General features: G+C 40.0%; 1 protein-coding gene across 1 annotated transcript in view; it reads right to left on the bottom strand.

The window, feature by feature from the left end:
* Window positions 1-246: 246 nt before the first annotated feature.
* Window positions 247-12,692, bottom strand: part of LOC132381241 (immunoglobulin-like and fibronectin type III domain-containing protein 1) — an 80,857-nt gene continuing 68,411 nt past the window's right edge. The window contains exons 22-24 of the mRNA XM_059950622.1: window positions 9,078-9,377; window positions 3,667-3,993; window positions 247-2,181 (exon numbers count right to left, since the gene is read on the bottom strand). Coding sequence (XP_059806605.1) covers window positions 2,177-2,181; window positions 3,667-3,993; window positions 9,078-9,377 — 632 coding nt within the window. The 3' untranslated portion in view covers window positions 247-2,176. The remainder of the gene's footprint in view (window positions 2,182-3,666; window positions 3,994-9,077; window positions 9,378-12,692) is intronic.

Below are 12,692 nucleotides of genomic sequence, written 5' to 3'. Positions count from 1 at the left end.
ATTGGGTGTTTGGTGGTCTTCTTTTCAAATGGGTTCTTTTGGGTTTCTTTGATTTGTGACTGCCTGTAAGGAGGCAAATCTCAAGATTGTATATAGCATACAGACTTCAATAATAAATGTACTTTGAACTTTGAAAATAAACAGGATATTTTGGATCATCTTTTCACAAAGCTACTTATACTAGAGAGACGCAATACAAAATTAAAACATTGCGTGAGTCACGGACATCAACATTATAGTTTGAAATATTTTATTTATATGATTCAGCAAAGGGAAATTAAGAACTTTAACAAGGCATTAGTAGAATTTAAATTTGTGTGTAAAATTACAAGAAATCATGATCACTCTAGCTATATTTATGTTAGAACAATTTCCATGCCACAATAAATCAATATAAAACATTAGCCTATAGTTTAAATATGTTGTAACTACTTTGTAGAATTATAAACAACACACACAAAATGCTGGTGGAACACAGCAGGCCAGGCAGCATCTATAGGGAGAAGCACTGTCGACGTTTCGAGCCGAGACCCTTCGTCAGGACTAACTGAAAGGAAAGATACTAAGAGATTTGAAAGTAGGAGGGGGAGGGGGAAATGCGAAATGATAGGAGGGGTTGGGATGAAGCTAAGAGCTGGAAAGGTGATTGGCAAAAGTGATACAGAGCTGGAGAAGGGAAAGGATCATGGGATGGGAGGCCTAGGGAGAAGGAAAGGGGGAGGGGACCACCAGAGGGAGATGGAGAGCTCCATCAGGCAGAGTGATGGGCAGAGAGAGAGAAAAAAACAAACAACTAAATATGTCAGGGATGGGGTAAGAAGGAGAGGAGAGGCATTAACAGAAATTAGAGAAGTCATTGTTCATGCCATCAGGTTGGAGGCTACCCAGCCGGTATATAAGGTGTTGTTCCTCCAACCTGAGTGTGGCTTCATCTTGACAGTAGAGGAGGCCATGGATAGACATATCAGAATGGGAATGGGAGGTGGAATTAAAATGTGTGGCCACTGGGAGATCCTGCTTTCTCTGGCATACAGAGCGTAGGTGTTCAGCGAAACGGTCTCCCAGTCTGTGTCGGGTCTCACCAATATATAAAAGGCCACACCGGGAGCACCAGACGCAGTATACCACACCAGCCGACTCACAGGTGAAGTGTCGCCTCATCTGGAAGGACTGTCTGGGGCCCTGAATGGTGGTGAGGGAGGAAGTGTAAGGGCAGGAGTAGCACTTGTTTCGCTTACAAGGATAAGTGCCAAGAGGGAGATTGGTGGAAAGTGATGGGGGGACGAGTGGACAAGGGAGTCACATAGGGAGCGATCCCTGCGGAAAGCAGAAAGGGGGGGGAGGGAAAGATGTGCTTGGTAGTGGGATCCTGTTGGAGGTGGCGTAAGTTATGGAGAATTATATGTTGGACCTGGAGGCTGTTGGGGTGGTAGGTGAGGACAAGGGAAACCCTATCACAAGTGGGGTGGAGGGCGGATGGGGTGACGGCAGATGTGTGGGAAATGGGACAGATTTCCTTGTGTTTGTAAAATTATATCTATATTTGTTATTTTCTCAAAAGCAGGGATATGTAGTGAAATATAGTCCAAAATCAGGAGCTGCCTTCTTTTCAACCTTGTAACATACTGAAATGAAGTGGCTAGTTCATGGTCAAAGGTAAACAAATTTCTGGTCTTGTAATTTTATTAAATGCAAAAATCCTCACCATTTAATACAGAAAAAATATCTTAAAAGTGTTTTCCAGTGTAGAACTGTTTATATTTCTGGTTTGAAGTATAACAATACATCATGGAATTGGCAGTGCACAGCTTGAAGAAAACAGTTAACAAAAACAGAATTTATTTTTGCCATCTTAACACTACTGAAACTTAAATATTTTTATTGGAATATAGAAAAACTTTGACAAAATAATCATGAGTCAAAAGTTGTCACAACAAAGTGAAAGGTTTTGTAATCTGCTTAAATGCACAATTTACAATTCCTCCAGATCATTTTATTAATTTTTTTTGTTTTTGCTGATTTTTATGCCTTTTTTTTAAGATGAATTAATGAACAACTCACAATGCATCATACTGTTATGTAGCACTCAGAAATGACATGTGGTAAAGTTGTGACCTAATGTATTCTTCATCCAGTTTGGCCTTTCAAAATTACCAAAGCTCTTTGTAGAGTTGCTTCAGTCTGTAAAACAAAGTGAAACAATATTTTTGTTGTGTTTGTATTGTTCCCATACATCAGCGATTTAAAATATTGTTATAATAATATAAACTTTTATTGCACGAGGAAATGGGCAACAGGGGTTGGCCACGGACTTCAGGTGCACATGCTCCTGTTTACATCATGCTAAATTTCAGAGAGTTAAGAACTTTAATTTCTTTGGAATGAACTTCACCAATAGCCTGTCCTGGTCTAACCATGTTGTTGCCATGGTCAAGAAAGCTCACTGGCACCTCATCATCCTCAGGAGGCTAAAAGAAATTTGGCATGCCCCCTTTTACTTACAACAATTTTTATCAATGCACCATGGAAAGCATCCTATCTGGATGCAAAACAGCTCTTTTTATGACTGCAGGAAACTTCTCAACACGGTACAAAGCAAGCCTCCCCTCCATGGACTTTGTCTACATTTATTGATGCCTTGTTAAAGCAACCAGCATAATCAAAGACCCCACCCAACCTGGACATTCTCTCTTCTTCCTCCTCTCATACGGCAGAAATTACAAAACCCTGAAAGCGATACAATCAGGCACAAGACATCTTCTATCCCACTGTTACAAAGCTATTGAATGGTTCCCTGGTATGATGAGATGGTCTCCTGACCTCACAAACCACCTCAATATGACTTTGCACTTTATTGCTGACCTGGACTGCTCTTTCTGCGTAACTGCAACACTTTGTTCTGCACTCTGTTACTGCTTTCCCTCAAACCTCCTCAATGCACTGTTGTAATGAGTTGTTCTGTATAAATATCACGTAAGTTGAGTTTTTCACTGTACCCTCAGTCGGTACACGTGACAGTAATAATCATATTTAACAATTAAGCAAATTATTTGAGAAGGTTCTTAAAGGGGTACTAAAATAATGATACATTGTGAAGGTATCTGGTTGGCATTAAATTCAGTTTGGTCTATTGAAAAAATATCCATGTTGATAATTATGTCTGTGCTGAGTTAAACAGGGTTATATCCAGGAATACGTGAGTCTCTGCCCTTTCATACCGTGCTTGTAGATAGTGGGTTAAATCTCAACTTCTCAAAAAATAAAATGGGTGCTAATGTGTCAGCATCCGATGCCTTATTGCCTTAAATTAATTATAGAATATGCCACTCTCTTCTGATGAATGAACTGCAGTGGTGAGCAAGATTCAGAAACACATTGATAAAAGTCAAAATTTTGCAGTGAATAGAGCAATGTGGCAGAATATCACCTATTATAACTCTGGTTTACAGCTTTCATTTCTCGCCAAGCTGAATCAAGTTGTTTGCATCCAGATTTCAAGTAAGTTGAATGATTAAGTTTATTTTATGTAATAAGGCCTCATCTCATGGATTTACTTCAAAACAGTGCATTTGTTTATTGCTCAGAATTCATTGAGGTGAACAGTATCACATGAGCCAGCCACATTTCACACAGCTAAATAATAAAATGTGAAATCCCTGTCTTTACCTCTTATATTTAACCTGGTTGAGCAGGTAGCTCTTCCAGCCATATTCTCTGCAAAGGCCATGTATTCTCCAGATTGTTTTGGGCTTGCGGCAAAGATGCAAAGGGAACAAACTCCACAGACATTTGTTGACCAGAAGTTAGCATTGTTTGTGATACTTATATTATCTTTGAACCAGGTCACGTTAGGTGGTGGGTACCCTTTAACCGCACAGCTCATGCAAACATCAGATCCAGTGGGTGCAGTATGAGTCTTTAACTTCACTGTAAACTCAGGGGCACTTATATTGTTCACACCCTTGTAGTCGGGGAGTTTTAAGGTGATTGAATCTGGAAAAAGAAACATGATCATTAATCTCAACATTTTCGTACTTTGTCACAGCAGAAAATAATTCATAGAATCAAAGATCTATAAATTCTCATCGGTGCAGTAATGCAAAGTGTAGCATGTAGCTGGGCTTTGCACTCCTCTTCTGATATTTGGCTCGATTGAAATCCATTGAACATTTAGTCTAGTTCTTTTGAATGGGATGAATTTTTCAGTATCGTGGGCATTAACTCACAGAATGTTTACAACACAATGAACCTGCGGTGCCCCCGCACAGTAATGCACTTCCTCCTATTCCATCCTCCTCCTTTCTTTTATTGCTTTACATATGTAACCAGGTGACCGTTGAATATCTTTTGCATTGTTAATGTGCACTTATGTATTCACCTTGGTCATGCTGAAATAGCTGCCTGTGCCTTTAAGAGAAAACGGTGATGTCATTTCGCATGGGTGGAGTAGAATGAAGAGTTGCCATGTTCTAGAAAGGACGACGGTCGAATGCTTTTCCCAGGTTTGGTGAGGAAAGGTGAATAATATTTGATGATAGCCTTGTAAATTCATTTATACTTGTGTGTAAATCTAGAATATTAGTAATTTGACGTGTTTTACATGTGGATGCTTTAGATTTTCGCGAGTACATTGAGCAGTGCAGGACTGCATGATTGTGGAGTTCCTTAATCGGCCTACTAGGTTAGGCTTTTTAGTAATTCAACTACAAGACAATATATTGTCAAAGTTTATTCGTCTTTCTTTATTGCCTCATGACTGAATGCGAATGTAACAGAGTAATGTGAATGTGTTAATCTCTGTTCATGTACCGTGAGCGAGAAGAACTCATTTCAAGGTCTAGCCTATATGTGTTTGGAAGTTAAGCACGTGTGTTCCAAATGTAAGTACAGTATATCTCTTAGTTAAGATCATATGTATTTATTCATGTTTTCAATGTTATGTATAAGGCACAGGGTTGGTGGGATCCTAACGGTGTTCGTATTTTAAGATTTACCACTACAGTATTGACTCTGTATAGTTATTTTCTTACTGCATACGTAACAAGGGTGTGGTCTGAAGATAAACAGATTATAATAGTGGGTACTATAATTTATTTTGTCATTTTTATTTTGGTACCCTCTTTCTGCAATAAAACATCTAAAAGAGATAAAGGAATTTAAGACACTAAAAAGTATTTGTTGTCCTGCGTGTGTATTTTCTCCCAGGCTGCAAAACATGTTTTAAAAAATCTACAAATATTTAGCCAGTTATTAAAAGTCAGAATTGACTTTGCAACTGCCACACCTTCGGGCAAGGTATTCCTGCACATTGCAAGATCACAACTACTCATTGTTAAAAAGGAGATCTTCCTCACGCCATCCAAGACCTTTTGCCAGTCACATTAAATCTATATCCAATCGTCATTGATGCATGTCAGTGAGCACTGTTTTCCTCTGTTCAGATGACCTAAACTTGCCAATTTCACGATAAAACCTCCACTTGACCTACTTCCCAGGAGATCAAATACCAGACCCTCTGAAATGCATGATCTTTGAATTATTCTGGTAAATTGGCTTTTGCATTTTATCATATCACTTCATATTTAATTATTTTTAAATGTGAAATGCTGTCAATTGTCTTGGAATGGAACAAAGATAGATAAGCATTAGAGTTACAGAACAGTGCAGCTCAGAAACAGGCCCTTTGGACCTGCCAAACAATAGATCTGCCTACCCCCATTAACCTGCATCTGGACCATATCCTTCCATTCCCCTCCCATACTTTAAAATTTCTCTTAAATGTTGAAATTAAATCTACATCCACAACTTGCGCTGGCAGCTCGTTTCACATTCTCGCCACTCTCCGAGTGAAGAAATTCCCCCTCATGTTCCCCTTAAACATTTAATTTTTACCCTTAATCCATGACCTCATTCTAGTCTCACCCAACCTCAGCGGAAAAAGCCTGCTTGTGTTTATCTTATCATAATTTTGAATACCCCTTATCAAGTCTCTCCTCATTCTCTTGCACTGTAGGGAATGATGTTCTAACCTGTTCAACCTTCCCCTATCACTCAGGTCCTTGAGTCCTGGCAGTGTTCTTGTTGATATCTGTTTCAATCTTATTGACATCTTTCTTGGTAGGTAAGTGACCCAGCTGTACACAGTACTCCAAATAATGGCCTCACCAACACCTTAAACAACGTCAGCATAATAGATCAACTCCTATACTCAATACTTTGATTTATGCCGAAAGCTTTCTTTGTAACCTGTGATGCCAGTTTCAATTGTATTCCCCGATCCCTTTTTCCTACAGGCAGTCCCTGAGTTATGAATGTCCGACTTACAAACAACTCGTACTTACAGACAGCCTGCCACAAAGCCTATTATATTGAAAATCCAAGTTAAATACAATGGTTCGTGGTAACGAACGCATGCACTACATTGTGACGCTCATGAAAACATTGCGCGGCTTCAGCGGTTCATCGCCTCGTGGAAGGTGAATGCTGTCCCGCCATTTCAAGTCGGATCACGATGCTGTTAACACAGTGCTGTGTGTAGCTTTGTATTTGGCTTAAATCTTTCTTTTATTTAGCCTTGTAACCATGTCCCCAAAGCATAAATCCGATGCAAGTGCTGGTGATGCATCAAAGAAAAGGAAAACGATCATGGTTGAAAATAAGGTGGAAATAATAAAGCGATCGGAAAGAGGTGAGACGCCATTGGTCATTGGAAAAGCATTAGGCTGCAGTCGGTCAACAATCAGAACAATTTTAAAGGATAAAGTGAGAATAATGGAGCATGTGAAAGGCCCTGCCCCGATGAAAGCTACAATTACTATATTACTAAGCAAAGCAGTGGTTTGATTATTGAAATGGAAAGGCTATTGATAATTAGGTTAGATGATCAAAATCAGCATGATATTCCTATTAGCCTTACTTTACTGCAAGAAAAGGCTCGAAGCCTTTTCAATGATTTAAAAGCTGCACATACTGCAAGTGAAGGTGCTTGTGATGAAGAATTTGTTGCGAGTAAGGATTGGTTCAGTCTTTTCAAAGTGAGGGCAAGTTTACATAATATTAAAGTACAAGGTGAAGCAGTGAGTGCCGATGTAAGTGCTGCAAGTGATTTTCCTGAAATGTTGAAAAAAATTATTGAGGAGGGAGGTTATTTGCCAGACCAAATATTTAATGAAGATGAGACTAGCTTATTTTGGAAAAATGGTAGCATTTGAGGAAGAAGAAGAAGACTGTGACCTAGGAACTCCGGAACTGAAAAAGTTTGTGACGAAAATGTTAGCTGAAGACTTTCATCTCATTGAAGCAGGGATGGCAAAGTTAGAGGAGCAAGATCCTAATACAGAGAGGTTCACCAAAGTTTACCGTGCAGCTAACAAGAACATCAGCTGCTACAAGGCCATTTATGACGATAAAAAGAAAAGGTCTGTACAAGCCTCCCGTGATACCTACTTCAAGAAATCGACTCCAGTGGTAAACCTGCCCTCTCCAGCAGCAGAATCAAACCCTGTCTCTCCAGCACCAGGTCAATCATAATGTCACCTCACGAGAGTCCCTTCCGGTATGCAAGACATCGATGGAACTGTATGTAGTTACTTTTATTATTATGTTTAAGATGTTTTAGTGTACTTGGGCCAGCACCGTCCCCACTTGTCCCATTTAACCTATCTCAGTGTGATAGACTTTAGGACCTGGGGCGCTCAGGACCCACCGCCTGTGGCTCCTGCTGAATCTGCAGTGCTTCTGTTCCGTTGACAGAAAACAATCATAATTGAAAATAAAGTGGAAATAATAAAGCGATCGGAAAGAGGTCATCAGTCATTGGAAAAGTGTTAGGCTACAGTCAATCAAAGATCGGAACAATTTTAAAGGATAAAGTGAGAATAATGGAGCATGTGAAAGGCCCTGTCCTGATGAAAGCTGCAATTATTACTAAGCAACGCAGTGGTTTAATTATTGAAATACAGTGCATACGTTTCTTAAGTTTTATATGCATAGAAAGGTAAAATATATGCTATATACTAAGACAAACGTTTGACTAACTGAAGCTAAATAATACCGGATGTACCTGTTCCGACTTACATACAAATCTGACTTAAAGACGGGCTCAGGACAAGTACTCGTTTGTAACCCAGGGACTGCCTGTATTGTACTCATCAGTGCCCTACCGGTCACTGTGTAAGACCTACCCTGGTTTGTCCCCCTGAAATGCAACACCTCACAACACTGTTCGGGTACTCACTGATTGTGGTGAACTATGTGCCTGTCTGGACACGTCCCCTGCTGACTGCTCCTGTGGCTCCTCCCACAGGCCCCTGTATAAAGGCGATCTGAGGCCTGACGCTCAGCCTCAGTCTCCAGGACATAGTATGATGGACACTCACTCCTGGTTCCTTCTTCCAGTCAATAAAAGCCGATATCTCGCCTTACGTCTCAGTGTGAGTTATTGATGGTGCATCACTGATTCAGTTTATATTTATAAGCTTCTTCAAAAAGGATTTTGTTTGCCTAATTGGCATAAATGGGACAAAATTCTGGGAAGAGGAAATATCACGGAGGTTTGGAGGGATGTCTATATGTATCAGAGTATGCTTCAAGCATTTATTTCTTTGTTTTTAACCAGAGTAACAAATAACCGGAGATTTTGTGACTGCTGTAGAAATCCTGTCATTATTCTTGCACAGATCTTCAGTTTGTAAGTTTATATCTCTTATTTCTATTTCTTCCATGTCTAGAAATCTAGCTTCAGGTTTTGATGTTAAACATGATCTATAGCCATACCTGGGTGGTGTAGTCTGTTACTGAAATTTGGCTCCATTGAAGTCAATGGAACAAATTTCAGAAGCAGCAAAGAATGTGGATCAGTTTTATGAACGGAAGATTAGCATTGCTGATTTAGAATGAATTCAAGGCATTCTATTCAGGTTTGAGATTGTCATTATTATAAATGTAGAGCAGTTCTTTCACTGATATGCTGAAAGTGCAGAACAACTATGTTAAAAATATGGAATTTAAATCTGAGAGACCTGATTTAAATGCTGCAACAATTAGAAAAACATAAAATGGTCACAAAAATGACGTACCTCTTTGCTTTGTAATGCCCCATGGCTCCACCATGTCTGAAGGATCACTATAACCCAGATCATTTTTTGCCAGAACCCTGAAGTAGTATTTACGGCCTGGAATCACATTTATGACTGTGAATTTATTGTTGAAGATGTTATCTCCAATGGTGTGCCACATTTGTCGGCTTGAATCTCTTTTCTTGACAACATAATGCAGATGGTCATCAAGTGGTTCATCTCTGGATGGTTCCCAAGAAACTGTCACTGTATTTGGGACATTCTCATTAAGTGTCAAGAGCCCCGGAGGTTTGGGGATTGCTGCAGAATAATAAGTCAGAGTTATAGATAAAAATAATTTCAGCGTTTTAATCATTTGTATCCAGTAACATTTTTCATGCATGGTACAGATAATTCATAATTACTCATGCCAAACCCTCATGACTTACAGACACAAGAGGGTAAGTCTACTCTTTAAATTCATATGAGGTAGAAGGATGCCATTACAAATTGGCGTGCACTGTCCAAGAGTCTACATCCTAAAGGATTATTTTGTGAACAATCACATTTACATCCACCTAACCAACTTGAAAGATTCCAGAATGTTTGAACAGAATTATTTTTCTGCTGATAAATCACAGCTTGGGCTGCTTTGCAAGCAGTTCCCTGAAACTGGCCTTTCCATCATGATAAAATGGCACTCATGAGAATTTCCACTAATTGCCCTCATTTTCAGGTCTTGAGGGAGGCTGTCAAATTCAGAGTGCAGACACTTGAGATCTCAGAGCATGACTGAAAGAATTTTTGGGGCTATTTTCTTATATATTGTTACAGGTTTGTATTTGTCTCATATACCAAGATGCAGTCAAAAGTTTGTTTTACATACTATTTATACAGGTCAGATCATTACAGAGTGCTTTGGACTAGAACAAGGTAAATGAGCAAAAATGCAGAATAAAGTGTAAAGCTATCTAAAAAGTGCAGTGCGGATAAATGAAAATGTGCAATATCATAAAGAATATCATAATGGGAGGCCAAAAGTCCATCTTGTCATACAAGAACTGTTGCTGATGCTCACGCCTTGGAACTTGACTCTCTCATCCTTAATACCATTGACATAGACAGCAGCAAATACACCATACCCCTTTCTGAAGTCAATGACCAGTTGCTGTTGAGGAAAAGGTTGTTTTCATGACACCGTGTCACTAAGCTCTCTATCTCCTTCCTATAATCCAGCTCATTGTTAATGGAGATGCAGTCCACTACAGTGGTATCGCTTGACAATTTGTAAATAAGAGTCTGGCCACACAGTCATAAGTGTACAGGAATAGAGTGGAGGGGGTTGAGGATGTAACCTTGTGAAGTACCATTCTTTAGAATAATCATGGCAGAGATATTGCTAGAAATACATTACCCTTGTGTGCCTCCAATTCTCGTCCAAATTACAATTTATTTTGAGAGGACTAGAATATAAAATCAAGGATGGAATGCTGAGGTTTTATAAGGCAATGGTCAAACCTCATTTGGAGTATTATGAAAGGATGTGCTGGCATTGAAGAGGATCCAGAAGAGATTCACTAGAATTATCCAGAATGAAAGGGTTAATGTATGTGGAGCATTTTATGGCTCTGGGGCATGTACTTGATGGAATGTAGAAGAAGTTGGGGGGGGGGGGTGGGGTTCCCGTTCAAACCTATCAAATATCAAAAGGCTGGGATGGAGCTGAAGTGGAGAGGATGATACTAGGACCAGGGAGTACAGCCTCAGAATAAGACGTCCCTTTGAAATAGAGATCGGAATTAATTTCTTCAGCTGGAGAGTGATGAATTTGTGGAATTCATTGCCACAGACGGCTGTGGAGGCCAAGTCATTAGGTATTTTTAAAGTGAAGTTTGATAGGTCCTTGATTAGTAAGGGTGTCAAAGGCTATCGGGTGAAGGCAGCAGAAGTACAATAAATCAGCCCTGATGGAATGGTAGAGCAGGTTTAATGGGCCAAATAGCCTTATTCTGCTTCTATGTCTTACCGTCTTATAATGTTAGGTTGCACATATGTTGTGCCTATGCACAACTACATATCAATTAAATAAAAACACACATGCGGGAGACTGCTTTAACTGGTGTATTCACGTTGCAGTGACGGAGAGAGAGAGAACAATGCTCATGCGTGGACAATAGCGCATGTGAAGACAACATAACAACACATAGTGTTGGGGGAGGTCATTGCTCTAAAAGATATTGATCCATGTATTACACTTCCTCCCCCTTTCAACCATTGTAACATAATACTGTATATGCACAAAACGTTCAATTTCCCTTTGACAAATCCATGTTCCAAATAAACATGCTTTCACAGTAACAGTCCATAATTAACTTCACAGTTCTAAAGGTTCGGTCTTTTGGGTGGCGCTCTGTACCTTTCAGGATTGGACCTCTGGAGTGGCATCAGGTTTGGCAGGTGTCTTGTCAGTGATAGCATTCTTGTAGTGCCTCTGGACCTGTGGAGTAACATCAGGTCTGGTAGGTGTCTTGTCCAAGAGTGTTCTTGGTTACTGGTGTCATATTGCTGTCAGTGACCTGATCATCCCTGAGAGATAAGTCCAATGACTATAATGTGTCTATCTTGGTGGATGCTATCGATTGACTCAGGTGTGTTTATTTGCACACCCTGTATCTGGTCCACATGATGTCTCCATGTCTGATCTCCAACATCCATGGTTGACATCAGTGGTTTATTTCTTGTAGCTATCCTACCATGTGTCCACTTGACTTCTCAGTAATCATACACTAGGACTTCCTGTCCAATCTCGAAGCTCCTTGCTGCTTCACTTGGCAACTGGCTGAACTGTTTATTCTGTACTTCTGTCCGGTTTCAGGAGGTCTATATGAGATCTCAGATTCCTGCTCACGAACAGCATTGCAGGTGTTTGATTTGTTGTTGCACAAACTGAGTTCCGATATACAAAAAGGAAGCTGACCAGCTTGTGTGTAGAGAAATGTCTTCCTTGTCCATCACTTTAATAGACCTCTTGAAGGTTTGGATAAATCTTTCAGCTAACCCATTCGTGCTGGGTGGTGAGGAGCTGACTTGAAATGTCTGATGCCATTTTTCTTCATGAACAGTTGAAATTCTTCTGGCATGTATTGTGGTCCATTGTCACTCACAATTTGTTCTGGTAAGCAGTTTCTGGTGACCAGAGGGGAGTCTTCAGAGCAAAGGCTGTCTTTGTGTGATGGTTGAATTCATAGGTATAACCTCCGGCTAATTCAAATGTGCGTCCAAAGCAATTAGAAACATGGAGTCCATGAATGGCCCAGCAAAGTTTATATGTACTCTTTGCATGGTGATAAAAGCCAGTGTCTTGGGTGTAGCAGTGCCTGTTGGGGTGCATTTTGAACTTTTTAACATCCTGAACAATTTTTGGCCAAATTGTCAATCTGTTTATCTATTCCCAGTAACCAGACGTAAATCTGGGTGAGACTCTTCAACTTGACTTCTCCCAGGTGTCCTTCATGCAGATTTTCTAACACTCTGGTGCTTAGTTAGAGGGAACCACAACACGAGATCCACAATACCAGCATTCTTTGATCTTGTCTCACTGAGAACTTGGGAAACATAGGGTTACCCTGAACTCAC

Source organism: Hypanus sabinus, chromosome 25 (genome assembly GCF_030144855.1).
Source record: "Hypanus sabinus isolate sHypSab1 chromosome 25, sHypSab1.hap1, whole genome shotgun sequence".
Classification (NCBI taxonomy): Eukaryota; Metazoa; Chordata; class Chondrichthyes; order Myliobatiformes; family Dasyatidae; genus Hypanus; species Hypanus sabinus.
This window is presented reverse-complemented; position numbering and strand designations above follow the sequence as displayed.